Consider the following 17,743-nt stretch of genomic DNA (forward strand, 5'->3'; position numbering starts at 1 on the left):
TAATATTTTTATGAATATTGAACTATTTTAATCAAAACTTCACAATGCTGTGGGTACTACATTTTATAATTTTTATATCACTTTGGTTTATTTTGGTTTATCTTCAAATATGAATTTTTGTGTAAAATTTACATTTTCTGCTTATTGTGTTTGTTGGGAAGTGAATACCAAAATTTCCCTTCTCACAAGAGCATGATTATTTTAGGAAAAATCAAAACCAACTCCCACTGTATGGAGTAAATAGTTGTCCTCCTATATTTTTTTCCCCATCACTGCATTTTAAAATGCATGTGTTTGAAGACTTCCATTCCAGATAGGGTTCACATCATAAAAGGTCACATAAGCTAAAGGTTAAAACTTGTTTAATAAGGTATCTGAATAAAATTGTAAGTGTTCGTAATGTTTATTCTGTAGTGTTGTTATAAATGTATGTAATTTTGTGTATTCTTTCTCGTAGTCTGACAAAGAATCATCTAGGTCTGACACAAATCGAGAGCAAGAGATTGTACCACCAGGTGGTAATTTTATGGAAAATAGGATTCATTCCCCATCTGGCATGAAGACCGCAGAGCCAAGTTCTGGTCTGCATGAAAGTCAGGTATGAAGTTTATACTTGCGCTAATACAGTAGAACCTTGATTTTACCTTCCCAAATTTTACCATGTTATGCATTCAATCTTTATGGTCCCAACATAGCAAAATGTTTTAAAATTTTCTTCAATTTTACATTTTCCCATATTTTAAAGTTTTTACAGCTTGTTCCCCTGAGAAACCTAAAGTTAAGTGGAACACTGTATTTAGGATTATTTCTCTTGTAGTATGGATCTACAAGCCCATAACTACAATTTTTCATATAATGTTTTGGGAGAACACACACTCCCTTCATCAGACATTTATTCTTAGTTTGATTAATGTTACAGTTATAACAATGTAGTAAATTTAACAAATTCTTGTTTCACAGTTATTGTTTCAAGAATGTGACAAGATTCATTGTACAACTGCTTGTTTTTGTTTTTATTAAATTTACTACATTGTTATAACTGTAATATTGATCAAAATCCTGGTGGAGGCTCATTGTGCAGTGGTTCAGATTCCATTTCAAACTGTAGGTACAGTGCCGATTAGCTTATCTATCATAAAGTGCACATAAAACAACAATTCAAACAAACAATTAATCAGCAATTGATTTGGTTTATTTTACTTTTCATTTCATATGATGAAATTGATTAAGGGACACTCACAAAAGAACACCCATGCCGAGGCGGGGCAGCCAGGGGCATGGTGCTGATCACATCACCCCCACCTTCGGCCGTGATCAAGAAAGTGTGGGGCCCTAAATCCACACACCCTGTGGTGCAAAGCACAGGGGAGCACTTTACGTTTTATAGCAGTATTTACTATAATTCAGCCACTCAGTACAGAATTTTTCCATTTGTCTGGCAAAGCAATACTGGCACTGGTAACAGTCGATGGTTGAACACATGAACAGCCTTGTTCATTGCCAATACATAGGTTCTGACTGGCAAGAAATTATTTTCTTCGGAAATTTTAAAATAACAATACGTTTAGAACACTCAGGTTTACATGCCAATTTCTTAAATATAACAGGTGATATGGTAAAAATGGTATGCAGAGTTTTTAAATTTCCTGCAGTAAATGATGGTTTATTGCAGTTTGTTTATATATATATATATTGCAAATTTATGTATTTACCCTACTTTTATGTCTCTTTTCCGTCACTTTAACCACAACGATGAGAAAGCATGATTAATTTAGTATGTATAGTCTCTAACATCACGTTTCTTCCCACTTTTGTCTTGAGAAAGCATCTCCCTATGTAACAATTTCTACTTCAATGAAATGACATTCACAAAGAAACAGTCATGCCCAGGTCAAGAATCAAACCTGGAACATGCAACTTCCTCAGATAAATCATGAATTTTGTGTATAATAATTACAATGCCAGTTCATTCATGGTAATTCTGAATCGGCAGTTTGGTTTGCATATATAAGCAGGATAATATCCAGTTTTCAAGGACTCGTAGCATTCACACAAGCAAGCAAAAATAATCATTAATAAAAATTTTTGTCTATATTTTCTATTCACTGTGAAAGTTTGTATGATAAACCACCTTTACATACGTTGTTAATTCTGTATTTTTTTAGACTTGAGACAAGAACGATAATTGCCCTCCGAAACTGAGACTATAACGAGACAGATGTTTATAAATCTAGATGAGACTGCCAACGAAACATTTACAAATAAACACGAGACAGACATTTACAATGCTCAAAGAGAACAAGACCAGAACTGCCATGTTTCGTCTCAATACAATCCTAGTGGTGATGTTGTGAACCAACTAATTAATGCATTTGGGGTAAAGAGATGAAGTGGCTTTTTGCACAGTACAAAACTCAAAATATATCACACCATTTGAGTATGTGGTATAATCATATACACATTATTTCCTTGTAATAATTACACATAAACTAAGCTTTGAAATGTACTATGCAACTGATGTAATCTTCTACAGTGTATTTCCCTTATCTACACAAAAATATTTCATCATAATTTGTGTAACAGAAATGAAGCAGAAACTGAAATTGCTTAATGGAGAATAAAGTAAAATAGGCTTCTTATTTTGCACTACATAGGTTATTGTAAATTTCGGTAAATATAAGTTTAAAATATATTTTTGAGAATTTGGTCAGTAACCAATTTTACAAGCAATATTCTTCTCATGGCCTGAGAACATGGATGCAGCAGAACCCTTTCATTTATATTGCACGTGAGCAGCAGGGATATTTAATAGATGAATGATCATTGCAAAGCATATTGTTCCTTCTTCCATTATTTAAATCTACAGATTTGTAAAACTGCTGCACATGTTGGCTCTCTGTGGCTACCCCCAGTTAACATGCTCTAAGAGCAGATGACAAATGATCTCTAAGTAGTGAGATATTAACATGGCAAAGAGTGTTTCGAGCACAACGCTAGCCTCGCAACTTTGGAAGTCTCGTTTTTGTCTTAAACTGAATGCAGAGAAACACAAGAACTTACAGGGGTCATTATTCCAGCGTGTAGTTTTTAAATTGCTGTAAAAGAATTGTGGAAATGTCCATTGTTTGTAGAAGGTGGTGCGTCTTCTCCCAAAATATCACATTAACCTTTTGAGTCCCAAGGCCATTTTCACAAGTAAGCCTCACGGTCCCGAGCTGATTTTGAGCAAAATGCAGAGTTTCAATTAAATGAGTGTAGATCTGAGACTAATTGCCCTAGAGAGATGAGTGATATACCGTTGTACGCGAAATGAACCAGAGATTCAGACTATATGAAATTTATGCAAATTAGGCATATGTATGGAGGGGGAAAGGGGGGAAATCCTGAAAATACTTTTTTTTTTAAAATGGGGTTTTGCCCCCTCCCGCCCCTCGAAAAAAGTACATGACAGTGTCGACATGCACATGAAAATGATCGCTAACATGTAAGGAACACAAAAATATTTGCATTATTATCATATGACCAATGTAACTTGAGTTGTACATCCCAAAAGGAATGGTCGGCACGCCACTGATTCAAGCTTCAAAATGCAGCGGTACCTTGAAATGACTTTAGCTCGGAGACTATTTGCTCTGGAGATATGAACTATATACCGTTGTACGCAGAATGAATCACAGATTCAGACGATATATAATTTATGCACATTCGGCATATATATGGAGGGGGAAAGGGGGAAAATCCCCTGAAAATACTTTTTTTTTTAAAAAAATGGGGTTTCGCCCGCCCCCCCGAAAAAAAGGATATGAAAAGTTCAAAATGCACATAGAAATTATCGCTGGCATGTAAGAAACAGAAAAATATTTGCATCATTGTCGTATGACCAATGTAACTTGAGTTGTACCCCCAAAAGGAATGGTGGGCACGCCACTGATTCAAGCTTCAAAATGCAGCGGTACCTTGAAATGACTATAGCTCAGAAACTAAATGCCCTGGAGATATGAAAGATATACCGTTGTACGCAGAATGAATCACAGATTCAGACGATATATAATTTATGCACATTCAGCGAACATATGGAGGAGGAAAGGGGGGAAATCCTCTTAAAAATACTTTTCTTTAAAAAAATGGTTTTCCCCCCGCCACCCCCGAAAAAAATGTCAAAATGCACAAAATGCAAAATTTATGCAAATATGGCGTATATATGGAGGGGGAAGGGAGAGAATCCCCAAAAATTGTTTTAAAAAATTGTTGAAATGTTTGAAATTTATATTTTCCCTTGAAAAGAGAAGTCCCTTTTCCCGCCTTTTCACCTCCATTTTCATGAAGGAAAAAAAAAAGGTGCAAGAAACATTTCTGTTAAATGCATGTGTTAGGAACAATATTAAAAAAAAATCGAAATTCTAGCCAAAAATAGAAAAGTTATAACGTAAAAACTACGACCTTGACACAGCATCTCGATCGAGACATTTGGGACCGTGAGGGTTACTTGTAGGTATCTCGATCGAGACGCTTGGGATCCAAAAGGTTAAAAATTGTTTTTATATGCTTGTAATAACCGTAAGCTACAAGATAATTGAACAATGTGAGCAATATGTACATAAAAGAAAAGAACTAATATACATGGCTGAGCCAATACTACATTTCATTCTTCCAGATTCCCTCTGATACTTTTACTTGAAATTAATTCAAAATATTTTAGAATATTTATGAATTTTAAAACATGTTTTTAATTGAGAACCTCAGATTTTCAAGTTCGAATGTAACTAATTGAACCATCAGGCAGTACAATTTACCTTAGCAACAGAGGTGTCTCCTGGACGCATGCGTCAATTGTGGGAAAAGGACAGCTTGCTCTGCGACGACATAAATGAGCATTTCTAAATTTTAATTTCTACATATAGGAGAAGTATTTATTTTACACAAGTGCTCAACTAAGCTTATATTACATTGCTTGGATCTGAAGTGAAGGAAAGTAATAAGTCTTTTCCCACAATTGACGCCTCTGCCTAGCAATCTGCTGAAGTTGTGCTTCAAAATATTCATAACATCACTTGACACAGTCATTTAATCACAAAATCCATTTCTTTCAAGATAGTGCAAAAATATAGAAAAAGTATGCATTTTGCATAATTTTCAGTAGATTTAAACTCTAGAAAGTGTTGTGTGACATTTTCGTGGACTGTTAGAGATGCTCAAATTTCAGAAACTTATCGTATCGATGATTAAATTACAACCTATGGTATTGGTATCAGCTTGGTCCTACTAATATTCCTTGATTAAACAGAACAAACATGTGCATTAGTAACTGTGAACCATGTGTTATGATTAGAGGCATGCATATTTCATCTTTGACCAAAACATGAAATGTTAAATAACATGTTGTAATGCTCATATTTTATGTTTCTGCATTTTCCTACCCTGTTTTGTCACAAAATGATGCAAAATGGACTCCCAAAATGTGAAATAAACTCTTAAACATGATATTTTGAGTTTGTTTACCAATGCGACACTTTCTGAAGTTTGAGTTATCCTGTGAATTATGCAAATCATGGAAAATTGTTTAATTCTGCCGCAAATATTGGAGAAGCAAAAATGAACTGAAATGTGCCGTTTTTGTACCGAAATCTTGATCTTCTATTCACAATAAATATGTGGCCCTAGTTGTGCTTTTTATTTTAATATCAAGAATTAGGGCTGAGCCAATACCGATGTATCGGTATCAGTGAGTATCGGTTTATTTTCTCTTACCGATACCAAAGATTTTCAGTGGCTAGAAATGCGGGCAAAGGCAACAGCTCGTCTCAACATTTGTCCTTTCTAAAAGTTCGTTCACCCTTCCTTGTGACAGATTGGGAGACCAGCACAGGAAGTTCCATAGATTTTCCTAGAAACACTGGATAAAACCCCATCCTCCTTGGAAGGAGATGGCAAGATCAAAGGCATGGGTTAGTGACAGCTGAATCCAAACGTGACCATGAAGGCATGTATCTGCTTAGTTAACGCTCTGGGAAATTCATTGCCAATACTTGCTTGAAGCTCTTGGTGGTAAGATTGGTGGATGTTTTTAACCCCCCGCCATGCTAAAGCTGGGTCAGGTAGTTGCGAAGTTCTTGGAAAAGAGGGAAAAGGTCACTGTGAAATTAGCTTTGTTTTATCTATGTTCAAGCTTGAAAAGGAATCGGCAATTTATACTTATCCTCTTCACTTCTGTCTTTCATGTGACTGCCAGTATCGTCCAATGATGGCTATTTATTTTCGCTGAAAGCCAGCCCCTGTGGCAGAGTGGTTAGCACATCGTGCTACAATGCCAGGGTTCGAATCCCGGCCTGGGCATGAATATTTGGGAGTGTCCATTCATCAATTTCATCACATCATCACTCAACCTCATCTTTGCAAAATTAGCCAAAAGTGGCACAAAAAGCAAAGTAAAATAAAGCAAATCAATCAGTCAATCAATAATTTCCACCTGGATTAGATTGGGAACATATGGCTTTGAATGACAGTACTAAGAAAGATAAGGTAATCGGGACTGGACCTACATTTTAAAGTGGGACCCAAAGCACTATGTGCCTTCACTAAGTATTGAACCCATGATCTATTGATTACAAAGCGACGGCGACACCATCGGACAGGCCCCTATGTACACCACTACTTACAATAATGTACATAAAATATTTATCAGGAACTTTACTTTTCATCAAATTGTTATTCAATAAATATTCACTTTTTTACTTCTTTGGCATAAATTTCGATGCCATGACTGTTGTCTTGACACAAATTTTAGCGGTCTTAACTACACGTAAGCTAGATGATTAATATTTGCTGTTTTATCTCTGATTTTATAGCGTCCTTTTACTATTTATGTAATAACAATATTTTTTAGTCAAGATAGAAAGAACAAAATAGTATTAACATTGTCTTTCCTTCATTTCTTAGTCTGTGGTTACATACAACAATACTCCATACGCATCATAGAAGTACTAATTAATTAATTTTCATATTATTACAAATAATTATATTAACATATTAAATAGAAACAATTTTATTATATTTCTGAGACACTTGGCTCGGTCTGGCTCCCCAAATTATATATTTCTAAATACGTGCCTAGTGATGTGTCGAGTTAGTATGACTTGGTAACTAGCCTTCTTATTTTATACTGGAAATATACAAGTATTGGTATCGGCATCTGTATTGGTGCATATCGGTCATGGTATCGGTATCGGCAAATGGTGGTATCGGCTCAGCTCTATCAATAATTCTTTTATATGACTATTAGTGTGGACAAATTACATTGTGAATAATGGGTGCAATTTTTTATATCAAGAAAGATCCCACATAAAACTCTCAAAATGAAATATTTTATTGTAATTAATGTAGTGTTTTTTAAATATGAAGAATGCTTCTCCATGCGACTGTTAGTGTGGACAAATTTTATGGTGAATAATAAATGTAGTGTTTTTTTTTCTTGTTTTTTTTTAACTGGTTAGAAGTCAGATTTATTCACTGCTGTAAATTTTATTTACTGCTTTCGAACAAAAAATTGACTGTTTTTGTACCAAAATTTTACTTTTTATTTACAAAAAAAAAATGTGCCTCTATTCAAAAGACCAAATTGGGAAAGTAAAGTTGTAATGGTTAGGTTTCTTAATTGGTGAATTTGAGTGTAAAAATGCAGGGTTCCCACACACCTGGAAATCTCAGGGAATTTGAAAAAAGTAAAATTCTCAGGGAAAGTCACCTAATTGAACAATGAGCCACATTGAAGTACATCTGAAGGGCTAGAATATGCTCCTACCTGTTGATTTTCTTCACACAAGCTGCTTTGAAGACAAAGGCTTGTAACATATGTTTATTTTCCATTACAGATTAATAGATATTGTGTCCATTTGTAAATTTCGGTTTTCTCAAAAGTGTGACAATATTTGTTCTATATGTGGTATGTTTGGAATGTTATTTTGTGCATTGCAATACAGTTGGGAAAAAAAATCACCAATATCTGTAACCGTACTTATATGTGCACAGGGATTCTTCATTTAGTTTGATTTCGGAAAGTGATCTGACATGAAGTATTGCCCAGTACTGATAAACAATTGAAATACAATTTACTGATTCTGATAACTGAGCCAATGCAAAATTGCAAATGATTCTTGCGGAACATTCATTCACCTCCTCAATTAATGTATGTATCCAAGTGATTCAATATAATTTACTTTAATAATGAACTGCTTATTTAGAAATTTACTTCACAGAACCATGACATACAAATTGTATTCTCTTATACATAAAAGTAATGAAAATGGCTAAAATTATCAGTAATATTACTGATACACAGATATGCCCATACCAATAGAGTAACAATTAGTTTGCTTCTGCTGGGTCCCCAGTCATGTAGGTATCAAGGGAACAGAGTAGCTGATGCTACTGTGAAGTCTGCTAATGCAGATGGTGACCTTCTCGTACACCTCATTCTCATTCTCTCTCTTGCCGAGAATAAGTCCTCTTAACTGTACTTCAAATCTGACACAGCCGTCTCACACATTGCCATTTGCTGCAAGGGCTTGACCCTCCACTGTGCCATACCTGTAATATTGTATTAAGTGTTCGGCACATTCGTCTCGCATGTGCTGCTTTTAATTTCCTGAGACAGAGTTTTAACCTTCCCAATGATTTATCATTCATCCATGTTGGGAGATGTTTTACTAAATGTTTTTATCTTTTTTGGGAAGAGCGGGCCTTTTATACTGGTTCTGAGAAGTTTTGAGGCTATCCTTGCTATCACAGCTTTTTTCCGTGAGTGTATTGAAAATATACGAGGCTTGTCCGGAAAGTAAAGATACAAACACATTTGCACATTAGGGGAAAAATGTGTACCAAAGTTGGCAACACTGGCAGTAACCGTGATGCATACGATGAGGATTGGGAGTGAGTCGTCAGTGCTGAGCTCAGTCTTGTGCGACGAACACGTGTTGGAAATGGCAGCGGCGATACCGAATCCCGCCAAGTGCGAAGTTTGCGCCGTGATCAGGTTTTTGCAGGCACAAGGAAAGCGTTCATCGGAGATCCACCTAGAAATTGTGACTGTGTATGGCAACGTAATGAATCGTCAAAATGTGGCCAAATGGTGCGTGCCTTTGCAGAAGGTCGACGTGATGTTCATGATGAAGAGAGAATTGGGAGGCCGTCCGTGATCACTGACGACCTTTGCAATCGTATTGAAGCAGAGGTGCATGCGAATAGGCAGGTGACAATTCGAGAATTCTGTGTGATGTTTCCTGATAGTTCGAACACCACTATTCATGAAGTTGTGTGTGGGTTAGGGTAGAGAAAGTTGTGTGCATGCTGGGTCCCAAAACATTTGACTGACGAACACAAAACCAAAGGACAGGGGTATGCACTGGACTTTTACTCGCTACTCAGAAGAGGGAGATGCATTCCTGGACTACATTGTGACAGGTGATGAAACATGGGTGTTCCACCATACACCTGAATTCAAGCAGCAGTCACTGCAGTGGCACCATACCCATTCTCCAAAGGCCAAAAAATTGAAAACGTCAAATTTCAACCCGCAAGCTGATGGCAACCATTTTCTGGGATCGCCGCGGCATCTTGCTGGTGGAAGTCATGCCTCCTGGAAGAACAATTAATGCTGAAATTTACTGCCAGACTTTGAACATCTTCGACGTCCAATTCAAAACAAACGGGGATGCATGTTGTCAAGTGGAATCCGCTTTATTCATGACAACGCCTGCCTCCATGCAGCGAATGTCACCAAGGATCTGCTTGCACAGTTTCAATGGGAGGTCCTTCACCATCCGCCATACAACCCCGACCTTGCACCCAGCGACTACCACCTGTTACTGCACCTCAAGAAAAATCTTCGTGGAAAACACTTTGCCGATGGCGATGAAGTCAGGGAAGAAGTCACAACTTGGTTCCAGATGCAGGCGGTGGATTTCTACGATTCAGGGATACAAAAACTTGTTACGCATCTGAACAAATGTTTGGACAATGGTGGCACTTATGTGGAGAAATAGCCTCTGTATCAGTGTATCAACTGTAACTTAGTTGCGAGCAATACATATCTTTTATATCTTATTTTTGGTTTGCATCTTTACTTTCCGGACAAGCCTCATATTAAGTATGTAAGTGTAGAGAGAGAATGAAGAGGTAAAAAAAAAAAGTTAAAGTGTTTCCCTGTGCTTAGCACAACGCCATGAAGGTACACACTTTCTTGATCCGGTCGTGAGTGGGGTTGATGTGATCAGCATCATGCCCCTGACTGCCTTTACCCCCCCCCCCCCTAGGGTTTCCCCCAGGTACCCATGTTATTCGATGCTGGGTGGGCACTGGGGCCGCTTCCAACGAATGAAGAGTGCTTTGCTTATTTCTACATATTTTCATGTATTTGCCCCTTCAATGTACATATAAGTATAATATATGTTGAAATTGTGATTCTTTTTAGTTTTCGTTTGGAAATTATCTTCAATATTTTTACTCATACTTTGTGTGTTTGAACCTCTATGATTGACAGAGATTAAATGACACTTCATTGCTATTAGCTGACAAAACCATATTGGAATATAAATTTGTTGGTAAAAATGTCAATAAATTTCCATATGTGATAAATCTGTAAATATATGTGATTGAGTGCAAAATTTTGCTATTTGTATGGTTTTTTTATGAACGTGTGAAATAAATTCCTCAAATCTAATTTCTTCCTTATGTGTATTGAGGAGAAAATTGCCATTTTTCAGGAGTTACTGGAGAAGTAGTTTAGATTTGCATAATTTACACCCTGTACATAATCTTTTTGAGTGTAATCAAGGGGTCTCGGGTTCGAAACCCGTTGGTGGCACATAGTGGTTCGGATCCCACTTTAAACTGTAGGTCCAGTCCCAATTAGCCTTAATGTGCATAAAGTGAATTTAAATCACCAAATCAATCACTCAAGTATGCTTATGAAATGATGAGAACCTTGGATTACAATTAAATTATAGTGAATAATCTAGTTCTTCTACTCCACCCACCCATCCTGCAGCCCTTTTAGCTGTGTAGATTCCAATATCCATAAAAATATATTTAAACATTAATTAACATTATATTATAATGTTAATGTATCACCATCAGGACCTCACGTTTATATTTTTTTTTTCCAATAGGCTTGTGCGTCAGGCATGCTAGAAGGAAGCCCGGATTTTAAGAGAAAAGAGTACCAGACCTGTGTGAAGAGATACTGGGACATGTCTTGGGATGTTCACCATCAGAAACTTAAGGAGCAGGTATGTAACTTGATTACGAATAACTATTTGAAATATTAAAAGTTATGTAATAATATTTGTGTAGTTATTCCTTCAATCATATATCTATGAATGTACAAGTAGGAAACAAAATGAACCAAACATTACCAGAATGTAGGTGTTGTAGGGGATATAGATTTTTACAATGTGGATGTGTCTTCAAATTATTGGAGTCAACTGGACAAATTTACTTTTCAATATAAATAATATTGTGTTTAGAATATTGTCATTCTTGATCCAAATTTGATCTTTTGGTTATTTTACATTTCTTTTAACCTGTCAGGGTTAATTTCTAAGTGATTAACCGGCAAGAAAGATGATGGATCAAGCAGAATGGCATGTCCATTGGCTTACCCAGGGTGCAAACCTGGGAACCCTGATCCATACTTTTCATACAGTGGGATGCTATACCATGTTAATTCTTTTCTCATTTAGAATTATTTTTATGGGATACTTCATCCATTGCTACAAGTTCATGTACAGAAATATTCAGATATTATCTGCAGACAGCAAAATAGAAATACAGTGGAACCCCAATTTTACATTTTTCAGGGGCCTGTAAATAAAAAAACTTAAAATGCGGGGAAACATAAAAAGAGGGAGAGCATTGGGGAGGGGTGAATCTCAAGTGTCAGTAAGAAACTACTTCACAATCGACAAAAATAATTCAACAATGGTAAAGAAGTATGATTATGAATTTGTAAGGGGAAAAAAAGCAAGACCTGCTGTGAAAATCAGTGACGGATTAACGTGACCAATTTTCGAGGGTAGGGACGGTGGTTCGGTGGATGACTGCTTCTATCTGCCACCTATTAGGTTCTATTTATGCTTTTGATGGTGTGGGATTTTATTTACTCTGCTAGTTTTAAAAGTATCTGGTAATGGGGCGGGGGGGGGGGGGGGTGATCATTTATAGTTGGACATCAAACATCTTTATATACGGTAAGTGTCCTGGATTCAGTTCACAGTGGAGACATGTAGAATGATTCAGATCCCACTTTAGCTGCATGTGTGTCCAGTTCCGATCAGCCCAACTGCATAAACTGAACTGAAAACAGCTTTGTCAAAGTTATGCATTTTTTGACGTTACAATACGAGGAATTGTTATGAATGACATTCCCATGATTTTGGCAAGGGTGTGGTGAGAGCAGTTACATATATATTTTTTAATAGGATGATCCCATCAACCCCACCTTTGGACATGCCACTGATTGTTATTTACGTCCATATTAATCTATGATTTATTGTTGGATTTAGTGGGTTTTTTTCCCTCCCGATTTAAGTTTAATATTTCACAATTTATTTTCAACACGTGAATAGTTCCCAAGAAAAGTATAGAGTATATTATTATTAGCATCGTGTGCATTTCCTCCCTGCACTGTTCTGAGAGTTCAAGATGTTTTTCAGAAGGCAAAACAAGAAGAAAAAAATAGCTGTCTTTTAACTTGTCACTTTGTGTCTGGTGCTGGTGTTTCATAATCTTCAAAGCAAAACAACCTTCTGAGGCGAGATTCAAAACAATGCAGTTTTCCTTCCCTTTATGATGGATGAGTCATTGCTCTGGAGCCAGGAGACAAACACTGGCGCCGGCTGCCAGCTGCTCGATGCCTGCAGACACCACACCGACCCGCTATAGTGAGGGGGAAGGGAAGTTGAACATGTGCTGGAGCGGCGCCAATGCAGTTGTTGAAGAAAAGTCTTATCAGAAGTGTGATCATTCCTGGCCAAGTTGCAGAAGGAAAGAAGAAGGGGGGATCACTGCTTTAGGCTCTCCATGCTGTCACTTCAATGCTACTGACATAGGAGCAATATTTTCGCCGCAGATAGAGGTATTACAAAAAAGAAACTGGCTGAATCATGCACACCGGTGGCTGATTAATGAACTCGTGGGGGAGATGGGTGACTTTTCTTTTTACTTGTAGTACACTATGTTCGTAGAATGTACATATGCAGGAGTGACTGCTTAATTGTAAACCGCAGAGGAAAGAGACGGGACGATACCTTTTCGCCTTTATGCTAATTGATTGTCTCTTCCACACGAGCAAGAAACAGCAAATGTCCCCCCCCCCCAAGGGAATGAGAAAAAGTGAAGGTAAAGTTCCCTGTGCACTTTGCACCATGCCGGGATGCATATATAGGGGTGTGTGGGAGATGATGTGATCAGCACCGTGCTGTGGCCACCTTTACCCCCTATTCTTTGATCTCTACCAATTTGGAGGTGATGTGATCAGCACCATGCTTGGGCAGCCTTTACCTCCCAGGGTTTCCCCAAAGTACCCATTTATTTGAGGCTAGGTGAGCTCCAGAGCAGCTTAGATCACCCACCCTGGGAATCAAACCCAGTGTGGCAGTCAGATGCCCTACTAACTAGGCAACCACAGCTTCCCAGCGAATAAGAAAAAGTAAGTAAATATATGCTCTTTTGGCCCAAATAAGCATTTTAATGGTATTTAGATATGCACTAAATTTGACTGCTCCAAGATAATATTGCCACACCCCTTGTTTATCCACTCATTTTTCCTGACTCCGCCACTGTACAACACGCAAATCACATAATCTGTATAAAAGGAACCATTCTCTGCCCCATGCAGAATAAATAATACAAGTGTCCGAACTTCGCTTCCCCCTCCCCCCCCCCAAACAATTCATTTGACAATATTTTTCACAGTAAAATATCGCTCATCTGCCCATAGAAAAAAATAATCACTTTAGCTTATGCATTTTCAGCTTCATTCTGATGACCAAATGACACAGCATTCACGAAAAACTTTAGATTAAACATAATTTACAGTGAAATATACAGGATCCAATCGTATTTCCTTAGGAATCTAAATGATTTCCCATTAAAGAAGTAGTGCAGTTCTTATTCAGTATCTGATAGCGGAGGTTAGCAAACCCTTCTTATTAACGCTGCAGACAAGAATAAAGAAAAAATTAAAAAACAAGCCCCCCCCCTGCTTTTCTGTTTCAGCAAAGAAGCAAATGATTATAGAGTCCTGTTGTCAATTTTCCACTCGGAGTGGGGAGGGTAAACTTTCTTTGTCCAAATTCTAAGGCAGGCACCATTTAGCGAGAATTGGTTTGGCATCAGTGCATTTTAAAACATCATCACGGCTCGGAAAACTTATAAAGCGGGAAACAGGAGTTGGAGTGAACGTAAAATCGAGGTGAACATCCTATTATTTAACGGGGCCTGACTGGATGAACGTATTAAGCGGGAAAACATATAATGCGGGAACATAATATCGGGGTTCCACTGTAGAGTACAACACACATAAATTTGCCGTTGCGTAGATACCAATTTTCGTTTCATCTCCCTCTCTCTTAGTATCACGTGTTCTACCCTGCTCGAAAACCTTCGCTATTGTTGCCATATTGTCATTCCATTTCTGGACACACTCGCACAAACATCATTGAAAACAATTGAATAGCGCTCCAGTTTGCGGTTCACACCGTTCGGCTGGGACGGTAATGTGGCAATATAGCACGGCGTAGTGGTTGCTTCTTTTATGCAGTGCATGCTCATTGGCTAGCTAGTAATTAGTGTTGCCAACTGTAATAATGAATCACTATTTCTGTCACGGAAGGGAAAAGGCAGGTAAAATGACAGCGAGTTTTGTTGGATTGGAAGCACCATATTTTTATTTCATACCAAGTATTTTACCGGTTTGACGTTGTGTGCGTGTATTGCGTGTGTGTATGTGACAGTGTGTGTTTGTTAATGAACGTTAAATTCCATAATGCATCCAGTTCTGTCAAAGTTGAAATCAAAAACCTTGCATAGCCAAGCTCGGAAAATTCTAAGCAACGTGCACGAGTTCATGAAGGAGGAAACCAGTGAAGGTGTTAGCATCCCAATACAGCATTTTGGCAAGAGAGCAGCGGCTGCGACTGGAGTTCCTGAACGAACAATCAGGGCTATCATGAACGAAAGACAATCTCTTGAGATGTCAGAAGGCCCCTCCACATCATTCCACACTCCCGGGAAAGAACGACAAGACCAGCGACCAAATCGTCAGTGGACGCTTTCGATGAAAACGTTATCCGTAGGTGCATATACGACTACGCTCTGCGTGAAAATGAAGTGCCGACATTGAAAAAATTGCATGTCAAATTACAGGCGGACATACATTTTGCAGGAAGTCGAGAGAGTTTGCGACGTTTGCTGCGAAAGATGGGATTTAGGTAGAGGAGGCTGTCATTTTTGCTGCTTAATGCGATGCATATTGTTTTCTGTGTTAAAATTGCCATGCTTTGATGGGTGACCAAGTTCATAGTAGGGCCGGCAGAAGGGGAGGGCGAACCGTGCCACCGGCCAGGGCGGCAAAATTTGAAGAGAAGAAAAAAATAAGCCTATTGAAAACTGGTCGAGCGAGATATTATTTTGCACTTAATAGTATTGAAATAGCATAAGTCTCATTATTTATTTTATATTTTGATGTTTTACTTAGGAATATATTGATTTTCAATTTCCTGTTTCTTGGTTAAGGGGGGGGGGGGTTCGAAATGGAGTGGCATCTACCGCCACCGCCCAGGGAGGCAAAATGACTAGCGCCAGCCCTGGTTCATAGCAAAAGAAAAAGCAGCGCAGCTTATCGTCTAGTGGTCTAGTGGCAGTATATGTACTTATTATTGTTGTGGAAGCCGGCATCGTTTGTAAATGTAGAACAAAGGCAACCGACTTTCGCCGATCACAGAGAGGAAATAATAATACTGCTTGAGGCGGAGTGTTGTGGTCCAATTGTCGCAGTTTAACACGTTGGCATGTTGTTATCTGCCGTTGCAGTTCCATACCAGTGTATACGGGTTTTGGGAGTGAACAGTTAGAACGCCACCAGTGCATTAATGCAATGAAAAATAATATTTTTTTTAATTTTGTTTGAAATCACTCAAATAAGGAATCGTATGAAGAAGTCTTCTTTGCAGCATTTTTGGTAATTTTACGTATGTGTTAGTTCATATTTTGCGAATTTTTAGTCCATATGTATGTAGCTACATACAAAGCCACTTGTTAGTACATATTAATCCTAGTCCTGGTATAATGCATGACGTTTAAAACTCAACGTTAGATAGACCTGAATTCTCTAATTTCCTTGTTGTACGTAACAGCTATGCATCGGCACACTGCAGCGATTTTTCTATCTGCTCCATTAGCAACATTGCTTCTTTAGTTCTGTCGCCCATCGCATGCCTATTGGGACATTCAAAAATGTTATTCAAGGAATGGAAGAATAAATGTCAACAATGTAAACATAAACGCAATATTTGTAAATATATATTTCTTTCGTAGTTTATACTCAATTACATATATGTACGTACTTTCTAGTGTGTCAATTATTCACAGGTAATTTATTACACACACAATTAATATATTTCTTTAATGTAAATAACTTCTATCCTTGATTTATCCTTGTTTATTTTATTTCCACATTTTATGTAATTTATAATATATTATATCTGTATCTTATATATATTGTACATGGTGGTAAAGATCTGATATACTGAGTGTAAAGATAAATAAGAAATGTAGAACACTGTAATTGGGCATTCGCCTGTTGTGTTTAGTAATAAATAAATCTGTGCTGGACTCTACATCTATTTTTCAAGAGTATTTCTAATGTTAGATTATTATCTAGAATTAAAATATATTTGTGTTGGAAGTATGTTAACAAGTGTGACAGATACATCCTCAGCTTTTGGTAAATGTACACTCTCAGTATTTGCCTGTGGCTAACCACTCCAAAATCAGCTATCATCTTACCCTTGTAAATCATCAGTGTTATCATTTATTGAATGCTTTAGAGCCTTGACAACTTTATAAAGCCAAGTTGAGATACACCAGACTTTACAAGTACTTGGAGCAACAATTCTTGCAAGAACAAATAAAGTAATTTAGATTTAACACTTGAATTTCCCAGTTTCAAATTCAAACTGCATTTCAGCACCACAAATTATGTACTAGGGGGCAACATAAATTGACTGGTCTCTTTGCAACAATAACTGTTTGTGGGGGGGGGGGGACATTCAGCATAGCTAGCTGGCAGAAGGTACAATGCCATTTCCCTGAAGATCCAGGAATAGCAAGTATTCTAGGCAATCGCTGAAAAGTGAGCAGTATGAAGATAAGCTATTTGTGCAACTACTACTTAGAAATTGTCTACCAGCTGATGCAGGTTTTTCTTCTTTTTGATAATTGTATTTATTAATTATGCATGAACATGTAGCAAAATGGAGAGTAACATATTGTTCAGTAAACATTGGGTTTGCTGGGGAGAATATGGTTAGTAGAGATAATAACTAGAGAGATAAGACATGCAATACAAACTTTTTGAACAGAAGTTAAAGTATAATTTTGACCTTGCTTTGCAGTTTATGTAAGTGATATGGATATCTGATTTTGTATAAGCTGTGAAAGCAAACCTAATATTCTCAAATAGAATAAG

General features: G+C 37.4%; 1 protein-coding gene across 1 annotated transcript in view; it reads left to right on the plus strand.

Moving 5' to 3' along the window:
- The window catches only part of LOC145983928 (uncharacterized), a 51,866-nt gene that overhangs the window by 21,626 nt on the left and 12,497 nt on the right, over positions 1-17,743 (plus strand). The window contains exons 4-5 of the mRNA XM_083117092.1: positions 458-598; positions 11,163-11,282. Coding sequence (XP_082973218.1) covers positions 458-598; positions 11,163-11,282 — 261 coding nt within the window. The remainder of the gene's footprint in view (positions 1-457; positions 599-11,162; positions 11,283-17,743) is intronic.

The sequence above is a fragment of the Lepisma saccharinum genome, chromosome 2 (assembly GCF_977018435.1).
Source record: "Lepisma saccharinum chromosome 2, izLepSacc3.1, whole genome shotgun sequence".
Lineage (NCBI taxonomy): Eukaryota > Metazoa > Arthropoda > Insecta > Zygentoma > Lepismatidae > Lepisma > Lepisma saccharinum.